This window comes from Cucurbita pepo, chromosome 9 (assembly GCF_057944985.1).
Source record: "Cucurbita pepo subsp. pepo isolate OVF chromosome 9, ASM5794498v1, whole genome shotgun sequence".
Lineage (NCBI taxonomy): Eukaryota > Viridiplantae > Streptophyta > Magnoliopsida > Cucurbitales > Cucurbitaceae > Cucurbita > Cucurbita pepo.
In genome coordinates, this window is record NC_141806.1 from 3,285,985 (window position 1) to 3,305,283 (window position 19,299).

General features: G+C 37.5%; 2 protein-coding genes across 4 annotated transcripts; one reads left to right on the forward strand and one right to left on the reverse strand.

Annotated features, from left to right (window-relative positions):
- Nucleotides 1–225: 225 nt before the first annotated feature.
- On the forward strand, nucleotides 226–2,032 carry LOC111802713 (putative GEM-like protein 8). The gene is made up of 3 exons (XM_023687179.2): nucleotides 226–345; nucleotides 1,316–1,590; nucleotides 1,668–2,032. The coding sequence occupies exons 1-3, from the start codon at nucleotides 288–290 to the stop codon at nucleotides 1,839–1,841; spliced, it is 507 nt and encodes a 168-aa protein (XP_023542947.2). The 5' UTR covers nucleotides 226–287; the 3' UTR covers nucleotides 1,842–2,032.
- Nucleotides 2,033–4,415: 2,383 nt separating this feature from the next.
- LOC111802043 (myosin-1) lies at nucleotides 4,416–19,096 on the reverse strand. 3 transcript variants are annotated; one of them, XM_023686300.2, is made up of 24 exons: nucleotides 18,729–19,096; nucleotides 17,707–18,082; nucleotides 15,935–16,036; nucleotides 15,711–15,854; nucleotides 15,467–15,617; nucleotides 15,347–15,374; nucleotides 14,760–14,925; nucleotides 14,580–14,643; nucleotides 14,461–14,474; nucleotides 14,275–14,359; nucleotides 13,152–13,255; nucleotides 12,891–13,029; nucleotides 12,126–12,244; nucleotides 11,402–11,554; nucleotides 11,215–11,304; nucleotides 10,607–10,684; nucleotides 9,224–9,382; nucleotides 8,765–8,971; nucleotides 8,105–8,310; nucleotides 7,861–7,996; nucleotides 7,272–7,401; nucleotides 7,041–7,187; nucleotides 6,223–6,290; nucleotides 4,416–5,449 (listed from the first exon to the last, which is right to left on the reverse strand). In XM_023686300.2, the coding sequence occupies exons 2-24, from the start codon at nucleotides 18,076–18,078 to the stop codon at nucleotides 4,796–4,798; spliced, it is 3,516 nt and encodes a 1,171-aa protein (XP_023542068.2). In that variant the 5' UTR covers nucleotides 18,079–18,082; nucleotides 18,729–19,096; the 3' UTR covers nucleotides 4,416–4,795. The 3 variants fall into 3 exon arrangements, with proteins under 3 accessions (XP_023542068.2, XP_086982967.1, XP_086982968.1); XM_087126841.1 differs by having other exon boundaries at nucleotides 18,691–19,096; XM_087126842.1 differs by lacking the exon at nucleotides 18,729–19,096 and having other exon boundaries at nucleotides 17,741–17,881.
- Between the last annotated feature and the right edge of the window lie 203 nt (nucleotides 19,097–19,299).

A 19,299-nucleotide genomic window follows, 5' to 3' on the forward strand; every position in this document is an offset into this window, starting at 1 on the left:
CAGTTTCGTCCCTAAACTTTCATGTTTTGGTCTAAAACGACCTTTGACTTTGAAACAATGATTTTAGTTAAATATTTGTGTTGTTTGCAATCCTAGTCACTAACACCTCATTAAATGAAATGTTTGAATGTTCCAAAATAGACAGAGAATGGCAACATCTTCATGACTGTAATCCACGTAATGAAACCAAACAAAAACATGTTTGGTCTCAATCTAATTACATGTCTGTCATTGTCTACGTGATTGCATGAAGTAGAAACAAGCTTGTTGTCTGTAGCTGAAGTTCAATGATCAGAAATATTGGAAGCAAAGCTGCAAGATTTGTTAACGGAGTCTTTCAACATGGTAAACTTTATTTCTTACATGATTCTCTTTGTTTGTCTAGAAACTTCCATTTCTCGACTCGGGTTCCGTCAAAATTCCTATCCATAAAGTTATATGCTACTTAAGCCGTTGAGGATTCTGCTTGTTCTCTCTTTTCCCGAGTCATTACATTTAAATCGTTATTTTCAATCAAGTTGGTCATTGCCTTTTTCGTCTCGTCGCAACCCGACGTGGATTTCCGATTGAAACGTTAGCTTTAGGTTTTGGACCCTACTAAGCTAGCACACAGGATCTTAGACGGGTCTCGTCCTGTTTCAGGGGGGTTTTCTCCCGCCTCGGGGGGGTTTTCTCCCGCCTGGCCGACCTCTTTGCTTTCTTCAAATGTAGGGTTCTCGGTGTCTCCCTAAACCTGCTTACAAGTCTGATTAGGATATGTAAGACGTCCAACTTTCACTTCCGATCTGATACTTAGTTAACTCTTTGATGTTGATGTTCCCACTGATACCTAATCGATAACGAACTTGAATGGCTATTTTAGGTCAATCTCTCTCTCAAAATCTGTAACGACCCAGATCTACCGCTAGTAGATATTGTCCTCTTTGAGCTTTCCCTTTCGGGCTTCCCTTCAAGGCTTTAAAACGCGTATGCTAGGGGAAGGTTTCCCCACCCTTATAAAGGGCGTTTTGTTCTCCTCCCCAACCAATGTGGGACATCACAAAATCTCTCCGTCCCCGTTTTCTAAAACCTTATTCTCAAAACGGGGCCAAATGCTTGAGCATACATTACCCAACCGTAGGCAACACAAATACAAATCGACTTAACTCACTTAGTATTAGGAAGTGAGTACCGCACAATCACAAAATCTACTACGACAACTTTTGTAGGTCAACCTGAACATAACTCAACTAGTTAACCTTTTTGTAATCATACAAACGAACATATTCCCCTCGAACAAATTGCTTGACAGTTCCATTGGAACGACGCCGTGCAGTTAAACTATCACCGAGCGTCACCAAAACCGTGAAACGGAAGCTATGGTTGGGAGCAAAGCTAGTTCAGATTGGTAGAAGTGAGAAGATCTTTAAGAAAATGTTCAAACTCAGACAAGATGACAAGTTGCTGAGCTCTTCACACTGTTATTTGTCAACAACAGCAGGTCCAATAGCAGGCCTCCTCTTTGTCTCCACCCATGTGGTCGCCTTCTGCAGTGACAGACCAATCATATTCTCTTCTCCACATGAAGAACAGGGCAGAATGAATTACAAAGTATGTATTGACTTTCTGTCACCCTGTCTGTCTGTTTGTTTGTGTGGGTTCTAACATGTTTCCTGCAATGTTTATAGGTTATGATCCCAATGAAGAAGATGAAGAGAGTTAACCAAAGTGAAAATGTAAACAATCCATCAAAAAAGTACATTCAAGTGGTGACTGTTGATGGGTTCGAGTTCTGGTTTACGGGGTTTTTGAGTTATAAGATGGCTTTTAAGTTCCTCGAGAACGGGCTTTCTAAGGATTGAAATAAAGGTCTCGAATGGTACGGACGCCTTTTCTTTTCGACGTAGGAAAGATCTTTAATGTAAGAACTCGACCCCACTGCTAATAGATATTGTCCTGTTTGGGCTTTCCCTTTCGGGTTTCCCCTCAAGGTTTTAAAACGCGTCTACTAGGAAGAATGTTTCGTTTTCCTCCCCAACGGATGTGGGATCTTAGAGTCTTCCCCCTTTCAGAGCTGAGAGTCCTCGCTGGCACTCGTTTTCCTCTCTAATCGATGTGGGATCTCACAATTCACCCCCCTTTGGGGCCTAGCGTCCTTGTTGGCACTCGTTCCTCTCTCCAATAGATGTGGGATCTCACAATTTACACTCATTCAGGGCCCAACGTCCTCGCTCGCACACTGCCTAATGTTTGACTTTGATACCATTTGTAACAAAGCAAGCCCAGCAGATATTGTCTTCGTTAGGCTTTCTCTCCTGGGATTCCCCTTGAGGTTTTAAAAGGCGACTCCTAGGGAGAGGTTTTAAAACGCGACTCCTAGGGAGAGGTTTTAAAACGCGACTCCTAGGGAGAGGTTTTAAAACGCGACTCCTAGGGAGAGGTTTTAAAACGCGACTCCTAGGGAGAGGTTTCTACACCCTTATAAAGAATGTTTCGTTCTCCTCCTCAACGGATGTGGGATCTTAGAGTCAACCCCTCTTCAGGGCCCAGTATTCTCGCTCGCACACTGCCTAATGGTTGGCTTTGATACCATTTGTAACAAACCAAGCCCACCGTTAGCAGATATTGTCCGCTTTGAGCTTTCCTTTTTGGGTTTCCCCTCAAGGTTTTAAAACGCGACGGCTAGGGAGAGGTTTCCATACCCTTATAAAGAATGTTTTGTTCTCCTCTCCAACGGATGTGGGATCTCATAATCCACCCCCTTTAGGGTCCAGCATCCTCGTTGGCACTCGTTCCCCTCCCAAATCAACGTGGGATCTCACAATCCACCCCCGTTCTGGACCCCTAGTGTCACAATCGCCTTTCAAGCATGACCGTGACACCAAGCGTTCTTGCTGGCACACCGAAGGGGGTGAACACTAGGTGGAGTGCCAGCGAGAATGTTGAGCCACAAAGGGGGGTGGATTGTGAGATTTCACGTCGATTGGAGAGAGGAATGAGTGTCGGCGAGGACACTAGGCCTCGAAGGGGGTGAATTGTGAAATCTCCGCTCGGTTGGAGAGAGGAACAAAACAGTTTTTTATAAGCGTGTGAAAATCTCTCCCTAACAAACATGTTTTAAAAACCTTGAGGGGAAACCGAATGGGAAAACCTAAAAAGGACAATATCTACTAACGGCCAGAACACCCTGAAATTGAATCATCAAATAAAGCAACATACCTCTGTTGGAAAAACAACGATGGATCTCACCGATGTATGTATAGGAACAAGTAAGCGAAGGTGAATCAAACATAATCATACTCCTTCATCGTCAAACTCAACACTTATGTTGTCATCGGTTCCTACAGGACGACACGTAGCTAACTCATCTAACTCGATATGAACATGACTCGAGTCAATAACGACCCGACATGAAATCAAGTTCTGATCAAACGAACAGACAAAGCACTTATCATATAAACCTTCTTTTGGTGCTAAGTTTAATGAACATGATCTTGGAACTGACACTCTACTATTGCTATAACTTAATCCCTCTACGTCTTTCGCCATCAAAACTAGACGATGTCTACGACCTAAAAGCTCGGAGATGTATTTCATATCACCTATCGAAAGGGCATAGCAAACCCGAGTAGACGACACTTGTCCTTGCTCCTTTGAATTGGTTGAATCCGTATAAAATGTGTCTGTTATGGAGAGGTTTAAGTTGTAACAGTCTGAAATGTGTCTGTTAGGGAGATGTTTAAGTTATAACAGCCTGAAATGCATCTATAGGGAGAGGTTCAAGTTGCAACCGCCTGAAATGCGCAGAGATTTAAGTTGTAACAAAATGAGTCTGCTAGGGAAGTTGTAACAACCTGAAAGGGAAGTTGTAACAACCTGAAATGCATGTTGTAACAGCCTGAAATGCGTTTGCAAGGGAAGTTGTAACGAAATGCGTTTGCTAGGGAAGTTGTAACAACCTGAAATGCATCTGCTAACCGATAAGCTAGGGAGGACGCCTGCTAACCGATAACTGGTATATTGTAACAGCCTGAAATGTAAAACCCATATACTGGACTTAAGTTGTTACATATTTGGTGCAAGAATTCAATCTCGTGATTGATAATATATTCATAGACTCATAATAACATGACCAAGACGCACATCACAATTAAGTCAAACTAACATAACTAGTAATAAATGAGAGTATTACAAGTACAAAAATTAAATCTCGTGATAGATAGTAGACTCATAGACTCGTAATAACATGGCCAGGACACACGTCACGATTAAGTTAAGCGACATAACTGATAATAAGCGAGAGTAGTACATGGTACAAAAATTCAATCTCGAGATAGATAATATATTCACAAACTCGTAATAACATGACCAGGTCCCACCTCACGATTAAGTAGAGCTGCATAACTAGTAATAAACAATAGTATATGGTACAAAAATTGAATCCCGTAATAGATAATATATTCATAAACTCGTAATAACACTTTTATATATAGTGAGAGATTGACAAGTAGGGAAAAAGATATACATATTAGAGAGTGGACTTCACAGGTAATAAATCACTTGAAGCCCCCTCAAAAATTTTGTAATGAAAAAAGGTTAGAACAGAGCTCCTGCAGCAGTTTCTCCTTGCAAATATGGTTTTGGCATCACAGACCATATTTGTGCTTCAAAAAAGCCTTTCTTTCTTGATTCAACCCATCATTTACATGTTCCCTAAAAATCACCAATCTCTCAGATCAAACAGTATATTGTGTACTATTAACTTTATTTCATATTCTTTGTTTTTTTGTTGTTTTTTTTTTTTTATTATTATTAGCTATATCCTTGTGCTGTTCCTCCTTCCCCACCATTTCCTTTTCACTCTATCCATGGCACCGTCATTCCCGATCTTATTTAAAATCACTTTCGTTTCGCGCAGTCGTCCCCCGTAATCTTTCTTCCATGCATCAAACATTTGTTTCAACCTTCTGAATTCCCTATCAGGGTCGATACTTGCCTCAACTTGACCGGATTTTACCTCTACTAAGAACTTTGCATCATCGCCGAAGACTTGACTTCGTTGGTCGAATTCTTCGGCTAATCGGCTAATGACACTGAGACCTGCATTCATTGGTCTTACTCCATTGATTTCATTAGTTGTGTTGTTGGTACCCAATTCCCAACTGTATCCTCTTTCGTGGCTTGCATTGATTGATGCGTCGTAATTTCTATCTGAATCATCAACTGATAAGCTTTTCTTTGCAATGGAGAGGCTAGATTGCAGGGATCTCATTTGTTTCTGCCACATCTCTTCCATTGACTTCATTTTCAGTTCATACTCTGACCATCGGTTTTCGTACTGTTGAACGCGTTGATGGAGGATGTCGTTTTCTTCTTCTTTATCTCTCAAAGTAGCCTCGGCCTTCATGACACGGCGTTGTAATTCTGCAAGGAATGATGACTTGACAAGCACATCCCCTGATCCATTTTCCTGTTGGAAATTCAAGATGAGTAATCATATTCGAAAAACCTATGAATTGAAATTCTATAAATGAAATGTTATTACTAGCAGAGACGAATTGTCAGTCATAATAGTCTCACATTGGCTAATTAAGGGGATAATCGTGGGTTTATAAGTAAGGAATATATCTCCATTGGTATGAGGCCTTTTGGAAAACCAAAAGCAAAGTCAAGAGAGTCTATGCTCAAAGCGGAGAATATCATACCATTGTGGAGAGTCATGATTACTAACATGGTATCAGAGTCATGTCCTTAACTTAGCCATACTAATAGAATCCTCAAATGTCGAACAAAGAAGTTGCTAGCCTCGAACGTGTAGTCAAAAAGTGACTCAAATGTCAAACAAAAGGTGTACTTTGTTCGAGAGTTTCAGAAAAAGAAGTCGAGCCTCGATTAAATTAAAGGAGAGATTGTTCAAAGGCTACATGGGTCTCAGGGGAGGCTCTATAGTGTACTTTGTTCGAGGGAAGGATTGTTGGGAGGGAGTCCCAATTGGCTCATTAAGGAGATGATCATGGGTTTATAAGTAAGGAAATCAAAAGCACAGCCACGAGAGCTTATGCTCAAAGTGGACAATATCATACCATTATGGAGAGTGGTGATTCCTAACCATAGTAAATTATACAAAGTTGAAGTAGGACCAATATGGAAAGATGCTTGAAAGTTTAGGCAACCAGAAGATTTGAAAGAAAACAATGATAATCAGAGAATGAACAGATAAATATCAAAATGGTGAAAGTTTACCGAAAGACCACCAGGACTCATTAATCCTATATTTCCGGAGCATCCTCTTACCAACCAACCACGGATAACTGAAAGGTAGCATACGTTAGACCAAATTAGTAAATGCAATCAGAACTCATGAAAAGCAGAAATACGGCCAGAGATGTCCGGACCTGGCAGAGTAATCCACATTCTAGTAAGAAGCTGGTCAATTTTTTTATTTTATTTTACTAGACTCTGTAGTTCTATACGTCCTTTACTTGTTATAAACTCAGCTGGTTTTATGTATCCAGGTTGGTACACGAAACTCTTGTAACAGCCTAAGCTCGCTGCTAGCAGATATTGTCCTATTTCGGGCTTCTCCCAAAGTTTTTAAAACGTGTCTGCTAGGGAGAGAGGTTTCACTCCCTTATAAGGAATAATTCGTTCACCTCTCTAACCGATGTGGGATCTGACAATCCACCCTCTTGGGGGCCCAGCGTCCTCACTGGCATATCGCCCGATGTCTAGCTCTGATACCATTTGTAACAGGCCAAGTCCACCGCTAGCATATATTGTCCTCTTTGGGCTTTCCCTTTCGGGCTTCCCCTCAAGGTTTTTAAAACGCGTATGCTAGAGAGAGGTTTCCACACCCTTATAAGGAATGCTTCGTTCCCCTCTCCAACAAACGTGGGATCTCACAACTCCAGTTCCATAACCTCCCTAGCAAAAAGTGCACAAAGCATTGTAATTAAATTCAAGGGCTTAGAGTGGGCATGCTTGCATCAAACTCTACAGAATATGAACTGTTTTTAGTTGCTTCCTTGTGAAATCATAAATCCAGTAGAACATCTGATTACCTGATTGTATCACGACTGATGCATCACAAACCTCCTTCGAACGTTTTCTAGCAATTCTGGCTTTCTGATACTTCTGAATAGAAATAGCAGCCCTATGCCTTCGTAACAAGATAGCATACTCTTTTCTGGTTTTCTCCCCACGTACAACTGCATGAGAAATTAGAATAGTTCAAATCTGTATCCCAAGAACTAGAAGGTGGTTGGTTCTATGTTGATGAGGGAGGTTAATACATGACTGAAGAGTGGAAATCCCTTTTTTCAGTTCTTTGATGTGGCATCGAGCCAGGTGCCCTCTAAAACAGCTTTGAACAAAGAGAATTCCGTGAAGGGTGCGGTTTCTTGTATCTTCAAGCACTCCAATCTGCCAGATTGTTTTTATAAAAATTTGATTACTCACAATAGTTAGTATTTCATGCTAAGAATATACTTCCACACAATAAAATTCAACTAAGAATAATAGAGAATAAGTTATAATTTTGACTTCTAAACCGCTATCCTAAGTTCTTTTTACCACTGATTTCTAACCCAGTCGAAACCAGAGGAAAGTAGCAACTGCACAACATAAGCAGTATATAATACGACTAAGAAATCGGGATCAAACAGCCATATAACTTGCTAAGCACACCTCTCGGTGAGAAAATGAAAATTATTGAACATTGTCTACATTTATTAATAAATCACTCTTATAGTGCACTTCTGTAGCTCTTTTTTAGGATGTTTTCAGCCGTTGCCAATTTGGAAAAAAAAAGATAATAAATAAAGGAAAGATTCCTTTCCTTAATAGAGCAATTAATGTTCACAGAAAACACAAGCATTTTACCTGCCCAGTTCGGAAAAACAATTTTGTATAGCCAACTTGGTACATTTCAGGCAATATATTGAATTGATGAAGAATTGCGACTGAGACGCTTAGTGGATCCTGCGATGAAAGGCTTTCTTGTAGAAGGAAACCATACCTGATGAGCCATACCAGAATAAAAGAATCATGCACAAGTTATTACATCAGTAGATGTTAGAAAGGAAAATTTTAAAAGCATAATGATGTATGCAATAACCAGCAATACCTTCGAGAAAATTTCTGATGCGACATCCGAGTAGGAAATCCAGCTCGTGATATTCGTACCACTTCTAGGACCCCACAACATTTCAACTGTTGTAATACAAGTCCTTGCTCATACAATCCAGGAGACTGAAGTTTGTTGGGCTTGATGCAACGGATGAAATGAGGTGTCGTATTTTCAAGACGGAGTATCAATTGGAATAATTGATCCTATACAAAATCCAAATTATTAATAAAGGCAAAAGGTTCAATATATGACAATTCAGTGCCTAAGACTTAATACTGAAGAGACCCTCGTTCATGCATCTGCCTAGTCCTGAGAAAAGCTCAAACCCAAAGAGTCTGCATCCTACTGTTTTGTATTTTACCGTCTTTAAATTCAATTAAACAAACAAATGACCATTTGAGATGCTGTCATATTACCAAACTCATCAAGAGCAAATAGCTTCAACTTGCAAGAATGAGAATCAGACAAACATCGGAAGAAAACAAACAAGATTATGTTTTATCCTCGCTACGGTTTGAGCTACTGTCTTCTTTTTTCCTGAATCGGTCGTTGACAGAATATTGACACGCGCTTAAGAATAACAATGTCTCTCATAATTAATGACAAAAACTCACATTATGCAATTTAATCATAAATTAATTACAACAGATAGATTACCTTAAACTTTCTGGCAACACTCAGTTTTTGGGATTCTGCACCACCAGACTTATGTGAAGTGCCACCAATGGACTTTTCCGATTGAGTTAGCATGTTGGATGCAAAAGCCTGAGGGAGATGGCACGAGCACGAGGATAGGAGTTGAATAGAATCTAAATGTAGCAAGTCCCGGTTTTTCTCCAGAAAACCAGTTGTATCATAAGTGACCTGAATGAAGACCCAGATGCAACTATCAAAAAGTCAGGTGAAATTAACTGAGGAAGAGAAATTTCACAAATGACTACCAACAACTTGATAAACGGAAAGAACTTAGAGAAAGCTAATTGAATCAAGTGAGGTGCCAGGCAACATCCCTCTTACTAAGTGATGAATGTCTCCATAAATAATAAAAAGATAATAAGTAAACTGCAATAGGAGTAGAAAATAAATAAATTTTATCTGCCAATGACATGTAAATACCTCTCCTGCATAATGACAGACAGTAAAGGCTTTCCCTCGTTCTCCTCTAAAAGAAGAAGAACGACGCAAATGCTGCTTCAGCTTGTTTGCAAAGGTCATATCTGTGGCATTTGGGAAAGTAGACTCCTCGTCTAACAGGGACAACAATCCCAAAGGTTTCTGCGTAGAAATTAAAAAATACATCAAGGAACCCATGATGTGACATCACTCAATTAAGAGGTTAGAGCATCACATTTGTAATGATTATATCAGACGTTGGTAACTTAAATAGTTAGATAAAAGATTTAGGGTAACTCAACATATGACTTCTTTGTCAGAGAATGTACCAGGGAGGGCCTAGATGGCATATATAAGTTTTTTTAATTCAAACCCCAATTTTCAGTAAGAAATATGAAAGAATACACAATAGCAATAGAAAAACATGTGATACATAAGTGGCATGGAATTGTGTAAGGTATTTCACTTTTTCCATTTTTATAAGAAATAAAAGAATATATTACTAAGAAGAGCTTACAAAAGTGAAGATGAGAAATCACCACAGGGCAGGGTTACAAAAAGGATTCTCAATTGGCCAAAATATGAACAATATCAAAAAGAATTACAGAGAGAACTCCAGATGGATGCAAAGAGCTTAATAGAATCCCAAAACTCATGGAGACAGCACGTTTGCTCTTTGAAGACCTGGTTTCCTTCACTCCACAACTTCCACAAAGTACCATTATGGTATTCATCCACAAAATTCTAGCCTTTTCCTTTGAAGGGGATTACAAAAAACAAATGAAACCCCATCTCATCTAATCTATTAGGGAAGCACCAACTCAAGCCAAAGATCGATAACATATTATCCCAAATAGAGCTAGCCAGAGGACAAGAGAAGAAGAGGTGAAACTAATTTTCCCCATTCTATCTACACGTGACACACCAGTTGGGCGAGAATGAGCAAACAATAAACCAGGCACACAAGCTTCCAGCCAATTCGAGAGGGCCAGTAATCTCTCTGCACTCACTACTTCTCTAATAACAACCCTAAAGATCCTGTCTCACAATGCCCCTACAAAATATTTGCACCCCTTCCCACCGAGTGTCAGGGATATATTCCACTTTTAACCCTCCTAATATATGTGTTGATGGTCGAGGCTTTACAAATGGCAGTTATAAGCAGACATGGTATGCTAATTTAAAGTAGCCATGCTTTGAAACATCAAACTAAATTAGTGAACTCGTCCTATAGTATGTCACAAAATATATCAGCCAAAAGGTGATAAAAAATTGGTGGCATACAAGTAAATAGAAAGATAAGAAGATGAAGGAAAAATCATCATACATACTAGAAAGACCAAGAGATGGTAGCGCAAAGAATCAAGTTGACAAATTAAAGGCTACCTTTTCAAACAGACTGAGACAATCTTGGTTGTCGTCAAAATCAACTTTTGCCCAGTCGATACCATCTTGAATATATTCCTGATATGATATTGTAAACTTCAACATACAGCATGAGAAACTAATAAATGAGACGAAAAATTTGTTATAGTTCCTTTTCCCTTTCTATTAGCTGACACATACACTTCAACTTTGGACATGATATAATATAATACCGATCAATAACCCAAATTTCAGAACTAATCATGTTACAGGTTCCATCTTGCTATTGTTATGACTTGTTCCCCGGACAAATCCACAATTTAGTAAATTTTAATTCTGAGTTCCATGACCTACATTTGGTCATCTAAAGAAATATGGTGCAAACAATTTTGGGTGAATGATAAGTGAATAAAACCTATGATATTCTTCCCAATATACATTCCTAATCTACACCGAACTATTACATTCAGACAATACCTACTTATTCGTTAAAACTTCAACACATATCAACCCTTAATATTTTCTGAATTAGGAGCAAGAAAGAGGAGAAATGGCTGTTAGATTTCAATGAAAAGTAATCACTTGAGGTCATTTCAGCTTAATTAGAGCATAATCAACTGGAAAGTTACCTCCTGCTCGAGCTTAAATAAATGACGATTGAAATGCTGCTGTAACCTCTCATTTGCATAGTTAATGCAGAATTGTTCCAAACTATTCCTCTACAAAAGCCAGGAATAGGGGGAAATATTAGAGAAAGATACATACATACACATTAAGTGATTAGAGAGAGCAATTAAAAGCTTAAATGAGGCATACATCAAATGATTCAAAGCCATAGATATCAAGAATGCTGATGGATCTTCCAGTTCGCCTTTTGCCTACAGCAAGAGATTTGTTAATTTGTTCAACCAACCACTCAAACAAACAAGCATAAATTGACTTCGCCAAAGCATCTCGAGTGTCAATTGCCTGCAAATAACAAGAAAGACAGATGTAATTTGATGCGAGAGTTTTTACAAAGATAAAAGCCAAGTGCATTTTTAAATTACTTAATAAGGTTCAAGCTAATTTTGGTTCCTAATCCACACTTGCTGATACAAATGTTGATCCAAATGTGAGTCCATACTCAAGTAACCAAGCCAAAAAAAAAAAAAAAAAAAAAAATACATAAGCACTGGTAATGTTCTTAATTGCACAATGCTCTGTGTATGGTAATGGGCCTCAATAGATTTCGGCCAAATGGTCTGATCATTCCACCGCAATTTTTCAGCATAACCCTTCCACAAAAATCACTCATCTTTGGCAAAGGCCTAGAATTGTTTTGTCAGACAAAAATATGTGGACAAATAGGAATTTAACAGTTTGCAATTTGGAGTTCTATTACAATTAAATTCAAACTAAAATTGTTACTTATAAATAGTTACTAAGTTATCACTTGAAGGTGACTAACGTGTAGTTTGCCGATAGAATTAGTTCCTCCCTTACTTATCTATGTCCCTACACAATATAAATTAGGAGCTTATCTGAACAAGTTTCTTGCCTGAGGTAAAGTAAGCTTTTGGACAATGCTGTCATTCCCAACTCTCATTTTTCGAGTTGATAAAGCTAGTTTAAGCTCCTCAATATCACACTCAATCAGTTTAGCAACAGTCTGTAAACCTGAAAACGGTAATCCAATAATAGCATAAAGCATATGATAAACTTTATGACAGAACATGACTAATGAAAAAGAAATCAATTACATAGTTATATAACATCAAATAAAAACTGTAGTTACATTACAAGTAGATGAATAATATTGTAAATCACTAGAATGGAAGAAACATGGAATAAAGAAAGCCATAGATGTACTTCTAGAAATTATTATACCACGGATGAGAATTACTTCTTTGTTGAAAGTCTAAGATGGCACAATTTTTATCCCGCCTTTATTACTTAAAGAAATGGGAGGCTAAATTGATTTTAGTTCCTATAATGAGTGCAAGGAAAATGCACCCTTCCTCCGTAAACACTAGAAAGAATGATAACATTTAAAACTGCATTACCATTTGTTCATTTAGGTTGATCTGATACTTAACTCTTTTAAAGGCTAGTTCACGCAGTTATTCAATTGCTACAAAAGCATCGCTATGTCATTATTACTAGCATCCATATTATGTTCGCGACAATTTAAACCTCAGGGTAGTCCTAACAAAAAAATAAAATTTGACATAGAGCATGATGAAATTATCCTAAGTCTGTATTTCATGTTCAAATCCCTGCCACAAACAAGGTACAAGCATCTTTCACTCTTAGAAATTCTAACCTTCATCTTCCACGACTTCCACATGATTCTCATTGTCTATCACGCTAAAGGAAACATTTCCCAGCCACAGCACAGCAGCAAGCATTGCAAATACGCTGTGCTGATCTTCTTTGCTGATATGGACGACATTTAATGCTTCCTGAGAAGTAATGATAAGCACGTTACAGCAAAGTTTCTGATTCAAACACATAAAGACTGAGTAGAACGCATCAAAATAGATAGTTCGCCAGGATTAATTTAATTATAAATTAAAGAAATTACCGTGACAATACGAAACTCTTCAGCATCATTTACTCTATTTATTGAAAAACAATTGCTCTGGCTGAGATATTTGTACTCTTCCGCTCTTCTCAAGTTCAGCCTCTCTGCACATCAAAGTTAAAACTAGTTGAGATATGGTGCCATAGAATGAGAACAAGACATCTAGCTGAAACTTGGACACAAAGTCTATACTTGGGGTGAGCAAACCCTAGGCGGCATTTATTATCAATCCATAAAACAATCAGACAAGGCAATTTATAATTACTAGTAGATGAGAGAACTTCAAGAGTTCAACAAAGGACAACAGAACCCAACTAATTTTTCATTGTGCAGGAAATTTCTGCAACGGAATAAAAATTAGATCTTTTATGCAACCACACCAGAGTAAATATCAGACGTGAAATTGTAGTAAGGATAGAACAAGTATTATAATTTAAGAAACTTTTCACATTGCTTGAATGTTTTGCATAAAGTTGTTTTAAATTTAAGAAAACATTATAATTTCATTAAAGATAAACATAATTATTTAAATGTAATATTAATATTTTTCATTAAAAAAAAAAAAAAAAAAAAAAAAAAAAAAAAAAAATTAACCTCCTCCAATGGTACGACACCCCCACCCCACCCGATTGATCTATAGGGAAACACATATCGACCCAATTCAAGGGAACAGCAGGAGATTTTTATTTACTAAATTTTCTACCAAATGTTCCAAAATTAGGACCACTATCCAATCCAATGCCCACGTAGCATTCCAAGCCTTAACCACTCTGCCGTCCTTGGGGTGGGAAAAGCCACTTAAATTTTAAAAGAGTAATATATATATAATCACAAATGCAATAAGACCAGCAAGCACTAACAGTGGCACTTCTCCAAAATGCTAGCTAGCACATGAAACTCAAGACAATACCACTAAAAAGAAGCTAAGAAAACAAGAGGTCCAATGCAATCCATATCAACATGAATAAATGTTAGGCACGTGTAAACTATTAGATAATGAGTAACATTATCTAATACTTCACACATCATTTCCAAATTTATTCATAAGATATAAAAGAACTTCCCCACTAATAAGCCAAAAATAATGCCCACAAGTATCTGCAAATCGAAAGAGAGGAGTTACCTTTAAGTTCAGGAGGAGCCCCACTACAAAGTTGATAAAAGATGTGGTATGACCTTTCTCCCTCCGTGCATTGAACAACTCTCGACTGTTGGAGAAATATATTATTCTCAGGTCTTTTTTAAAAAATTAAAAAAAAAAAAAAAAATCAATACAGGCACATTTCAAAGGGTAGACTAACAGATTTACCTTTTCCAGCAAAACTGTCCGGGGTTCATAATGAGCAGCACAATCAAAGTCAGATGAACCATCTCAAATTAAATTTCCATTGAAAACCAATGCAGAGTCCTAAATACAAGAAAGCTTACAAGTTTGAATATTTGCACCAGTGATTCTCCCAGTTTCACTAAAATGGATTTCAATCAATTTTCCCTGCAAATGTTAAATTCCACTTTAAAAAGGCTGTAGAACCTAAAATTGCAAGTAAAAAGCACTTTAATACAACACATCCATGTAAAGGAAATCAATGGCATGATATAGGAGCTTACGAAGCGGCTTGAGTTATCATTTCTCGAAGTTTTTGCATTTCCAAAAGCTTCTAAGATAGGATTGGTCTTCAATATCTCAAACTCTATTCCACTTCCACCGCCAAGGGCTGCCAAATATTGCATTGCTATCTTTGCTGTTTCAGTTTTTCCAGCTCCACTTTCACCGCTGAATTGAGGCATTAAAAGGACATGAATAATATGGAAAATATAAAATTGCCTTTATGCTATTCACACCACCCCGCATGTTATTTTATGATACAAACTAATGGTCATATGGAAAACATGAATACCAAGCAACTGCTAGCTCTAAGAGACATACCATATGGTTGGTTGTGTATTGTTTATGTGATTTATCTGAATAACTGAATGGTGTAGATTGAAAAGAATGAAGATATTATTATACTAGAACTTCGATCCATTGGGTCATGAGCCAGCTAGAATAACGTATAAAATAACTTCCTTGGCTCTTTTAGATGAATGCTATGCTTATATGCTCAAGCAAAAAGGTAACACTTGAAAAGAACAGCGAGGATTATAGAATAAATTAAAAATCTGAGCAAAAAGTTGAAAACATGGACCAGCATTACCTTATTACAATTGATTGATTTACTTCATCTGAAAGGGGGGGAAAAAGTCGGTAAGAAGCAGACAAAATAACAGCCTAAGCATAAATTGAGCCTGATAAAATATCAAGGACAACAGGAAACCTCGAATCATCTCTCTGATGGCTGTATCTGTAATGGCATAAACATGCGGGCTCTGAGCCGTTTTGCGCTTGTATGCTTCAATGTAATCACTTCCATACAAGTCAACTTTCTTAAAAGGATTGATAGCAACCAGAACTGGCCCTGCTTTTGTCTGAAGTTCCCAAAATCATACCCATGTCATTACTATTAGAATAGCTTTTAAGCAGACCCATGACTAACTGTATTAAAATTTTCAGACACTCACATATATAAGATCCTGATTATATCTGTACTCAAGATCATACAACACTGAAGGTTCATTTAGATAGCTAAGTTGCATAAGATCATCAACGCCATCAAGGATATCTGGATTTGCAGAAATTAAATTTTCAGCTTTCACCTTTAACACCTGCACCATTCATATGGTAACGCAATCAGATATCAATAAGCTTCATACAGCTAAAGTTTCTTATAATTTCAATTTGCTACCTTTCCTTCAGTCAGTGAAACTACTGATTCTGTTCCTGTAGTTGACAGTATATTTACAAGATCCCAATCGCCATTTGGAAGTTTAAACCAAGATTGATGCATCTGAAATAGACAAGTTCAGCAAATAGGCTCTTAAATCAAACACTAGATACTTCAGTAGGGGGGCCAACTGAATATAATATTTGTTCACAAGATTATGATCAACTGAGAAACATGTTGGTTCACATTAGCTTAGAAAATAACAACATATACAAGATCATATATGCAAGTGGGAGATTTGTTTACGTACCCATGCAAATTTATGAAATAAAATGTCAGAAACACAGTGAAAACGTTTATATGAAATGTATGAAGAAAACAGAAGCTAATAATGCCTGAACTACCAACGGATGAATCTTTTAAGTGCATTTTCAGAAAGAAAGATCTAAATTGGGCATGGACAATAGAAAACTAAAAGAGGTGCCAAGATACGCAATGTAACCATTATTGCTTGAAACAGCTTTGTTGTATGTGCAAGGGACCCATAGGTAATAGAAATAGGTTGTAGCGATAATCAGCTCTAATTGAGATTAGTCCAACAGATTTAAAAGAACATAATCCAAAAAGGAAACTGAAAGTCGTTACGTTTCAATTATTCACTGTTTTCAACTGCCTCCCGTTGTTTTTTTATTTGATATTGTGAGATCCCACATCAATTGGAGAGAAGAATGAAGCATTCCTTATAAGGATGTGGAAACCTCTCCCTAACAGACACGTTTTAAAAATCGTGAGGCAAACGATAATACGTAATGGGCCAAAATAGACAATATCTGCTAGCGGTGGGTTTGGGTTGTTTCAAATGGTATCAGAGCCAGACACCAAGCAGTGTGTCAGCGAGGACGTTGGGCACCAAGGGGGTGAATTGTGAGGTTCCACATCGGTTGGAGAGAATGAAGAATTCCTTATAAGGGTGTGGAAAACTTTTTCTAACAGGCACATTTTAAAAACCGTGAGGCTAGTGGCAATACGTAACAAGTCAAAGTGTACAATATCTGCTAGCAGTGGGCTTGGGCTGTTACAGATATTCTCTTCTCCATAGTCAGCAAGAGAAAATTGATATACAACACACGAGTTCAACAAGAGAGATTCAAAGATTAAAAAGTCAAAATAAAAGGATTATGAAATTCTAACATTTCCAGATGTCTAGATCCAACTTGAAAAATATTTTAGTAGATAACTGGACGAAATTACTTGCAAGAACAAAGATCTAGCATGTTGCACACTGGGATGATACGGCAACTCTCGTGCAAGCTATTCCTAGATCACATGCATCCATTGGGAAATAGTGACTATTTTAACATAAATGACTACTTCTTCTATTGTACTAACGCAATTCTTAAGTTAATACCACAACTTCTATGGTACTAACGCAATTCTTAAGTTAATACCACAACATATTTATCCTATTTTAATCATTCTGGTTGAGAAGCATAAACAAGGAAAGGGAAATAACTCCTGTCAATTGCAATCGTGAGGCTCAAAATGGAAAGGCTGACTGTTAGTAATAAATTAAATGAGGAAAGGGAAATAAATAATTAACACTAGAAGCAGAGGAAAGAATGAAGGATAACTTAAGTTGAAACCATAATGACCAAGATTGTGATGAGATTAAGTATGCAGAAATTAGACTGTAGCTTTCCTGTAATGATGAACTAAAAATAAAATCTCAGCTACCATTATCCTCTGATTATAATAGATTTGATGTCAAAGTGTCAATAAATGACCCAAAATACCTTCCTTGGCGTGTAGGAGGATGTGTCACCCCACCTGCTTTCACTATGTGAAGCCGAATTTGAAGGTGAAGGTAAAGACATAGAACCATCTTCTCCATCTTCCAGCGCTGGTCTTTCTTCCACTGTTTTAATATTGAAATTATACGGTGAATCCTCATTCACCACGTCACTATTGTTCGTACTGGATCGAAGTCGATCAACTCCAGAAGCACCATTTTCGCCATCAACTAACGAACTAGCTTCCATGTTTTTCACATTCCGATTATAAGGCTCTTCCAAAGCTTCAGCTTCTTGCGGAATCATGAACCGAGAATTAGCTGGCATGGATTTAATGGATTGTAATGAAATCATCCCCTGGGATTTTCGAGACATGTTCCTACAAATGTATACATGACAGCAAACTGAGCATTGGCAGGTGGAAAAGCAATCAATATTGAGATAAAGAGACTACTTTTCAACAAAAAAATGTACAAACAAACTTTAATAAGGTCCCACGTGAACTACTCATCTAATCCTGGTTAGTAGGTCACCATTGACAAGTTGAACACCAAAAGATGTCTCAATTTCGAAACATCCGAAGCTAATACAGAAAGCAATAAAGTTGGTTCGAATCAATTATACGGATACATTGACTCGGATTTAACCCAAAACCCCTGAAATGAAATCTCCTCGATCTGTATGATGCTTAAATTCCTTAAAAGCTAATTACCAATCAGAGCTAGAACTGCTTCTTCAATAGATCTTGTAGTCTAGAATCGAAAAAAGTAAAGCTGAATTAAGAACATAACTAACGACACCAAATTAGGAAAAGGAAAACATTAAACTCGAGTTCAACCAAGCTTCACCAGTCTTCCAAAACTATCAACATAATCAAAACGAATAACACGAGCAATCCAAAATAAAATTAAGAAACATCCATATCCCCAGAAAATCCACGAAGGTGAAGTCAATACTAACGCATTAATCCAAAATTCATCCTCTCACCATCAAAGAAATGAAAAGGCAAAAACACGAGTAATTACCCCGATCAAATTGGAGGCAAGATCGAGTTCCAAGAACTAAGAAACGAGAAATCTTCTCAGAGCCTGAAAGAATTCAAAATTCAACCAATAGAAGCTCCGGAAGAGTTGTGTCAGTGAAGAAAGATGGAGTCCAATTCGGCTTCATGAAAACCTAGAAGCCATAGCCACATACAGGTAGGGTTCGCGGAAGAGAAAGATGAAGGTCGATGAGAGGCTGTTTGGATTGCGAGAAAATTTGAACAGAAAAAATTGAAAAGGAAAATCCAAAGCGTGTAGAGAAGAAGGAGCAGCCTTCTCTGCCTTGCTTTGCTGTTTTTCTCTGCCGGAGAAAAATTTTGTCCTATTGACGATTTTACCCTCCGAACTCTTACGAACTGCCCTTTGTGTCCTATGGCTCAAGCTCTGTTAATAAATAACTTTTTTTAAAAAAAAAAAAAAAAAAAAATATATATATATATATATATATATATATAATTTATGCATTATGGTTTTTTTTTTTTCTTTAAATTATCAATTGGTCCTTATTATTTTCCAAAATTAAGAATTTAGTTTGTTGTTATAATTTTAAAAA

Bases quoted from the DNA above. Each gene is read 5' to 3' on its own strand.
- LOC111802713 (XM_023687179.2), top strand. From the start codon at position 288: ATGATCAGAAATATTGGAAGCAAAGCTGCAAGATTTGTTAACGGAGTC. The intron at 346-1,315 runs GTAAACTTTATT...GACGCCGTGCAG, and splicing joins TAACGGAGTCTTTCAACATG to TTAAACTATCACCGAGCGTC. The intron at 1,591-1,667 runs GTATGTATTGAC...CAATGTTTATAG, and splicing joins AGGGCAGAATGAATTACAAA to GTTATGATCCCAATGAAGAA.
- LOC111802043 (XM_023686300.2), bottom strand. From the start codon at position 18,078: ATGTCTCGAAAATCCCAGGGGATGATTTCATTACAATCCATTAAATCC. The intron at 15,375-15,466 runs GTTTCCTGTTGT...CCCCCCTTTCAG, and splicing joins CATCAGAGAGATGATTCGAG to ATGAAGTAAATCAATCAATT. The intron at 5,450-6,222 runs GTAAACTTTCAC...AATTTCCAACAG, and splicing joins TGAGTCCTGGTGGTCTTTCG to GAAAATGGATCAGGGGATGT.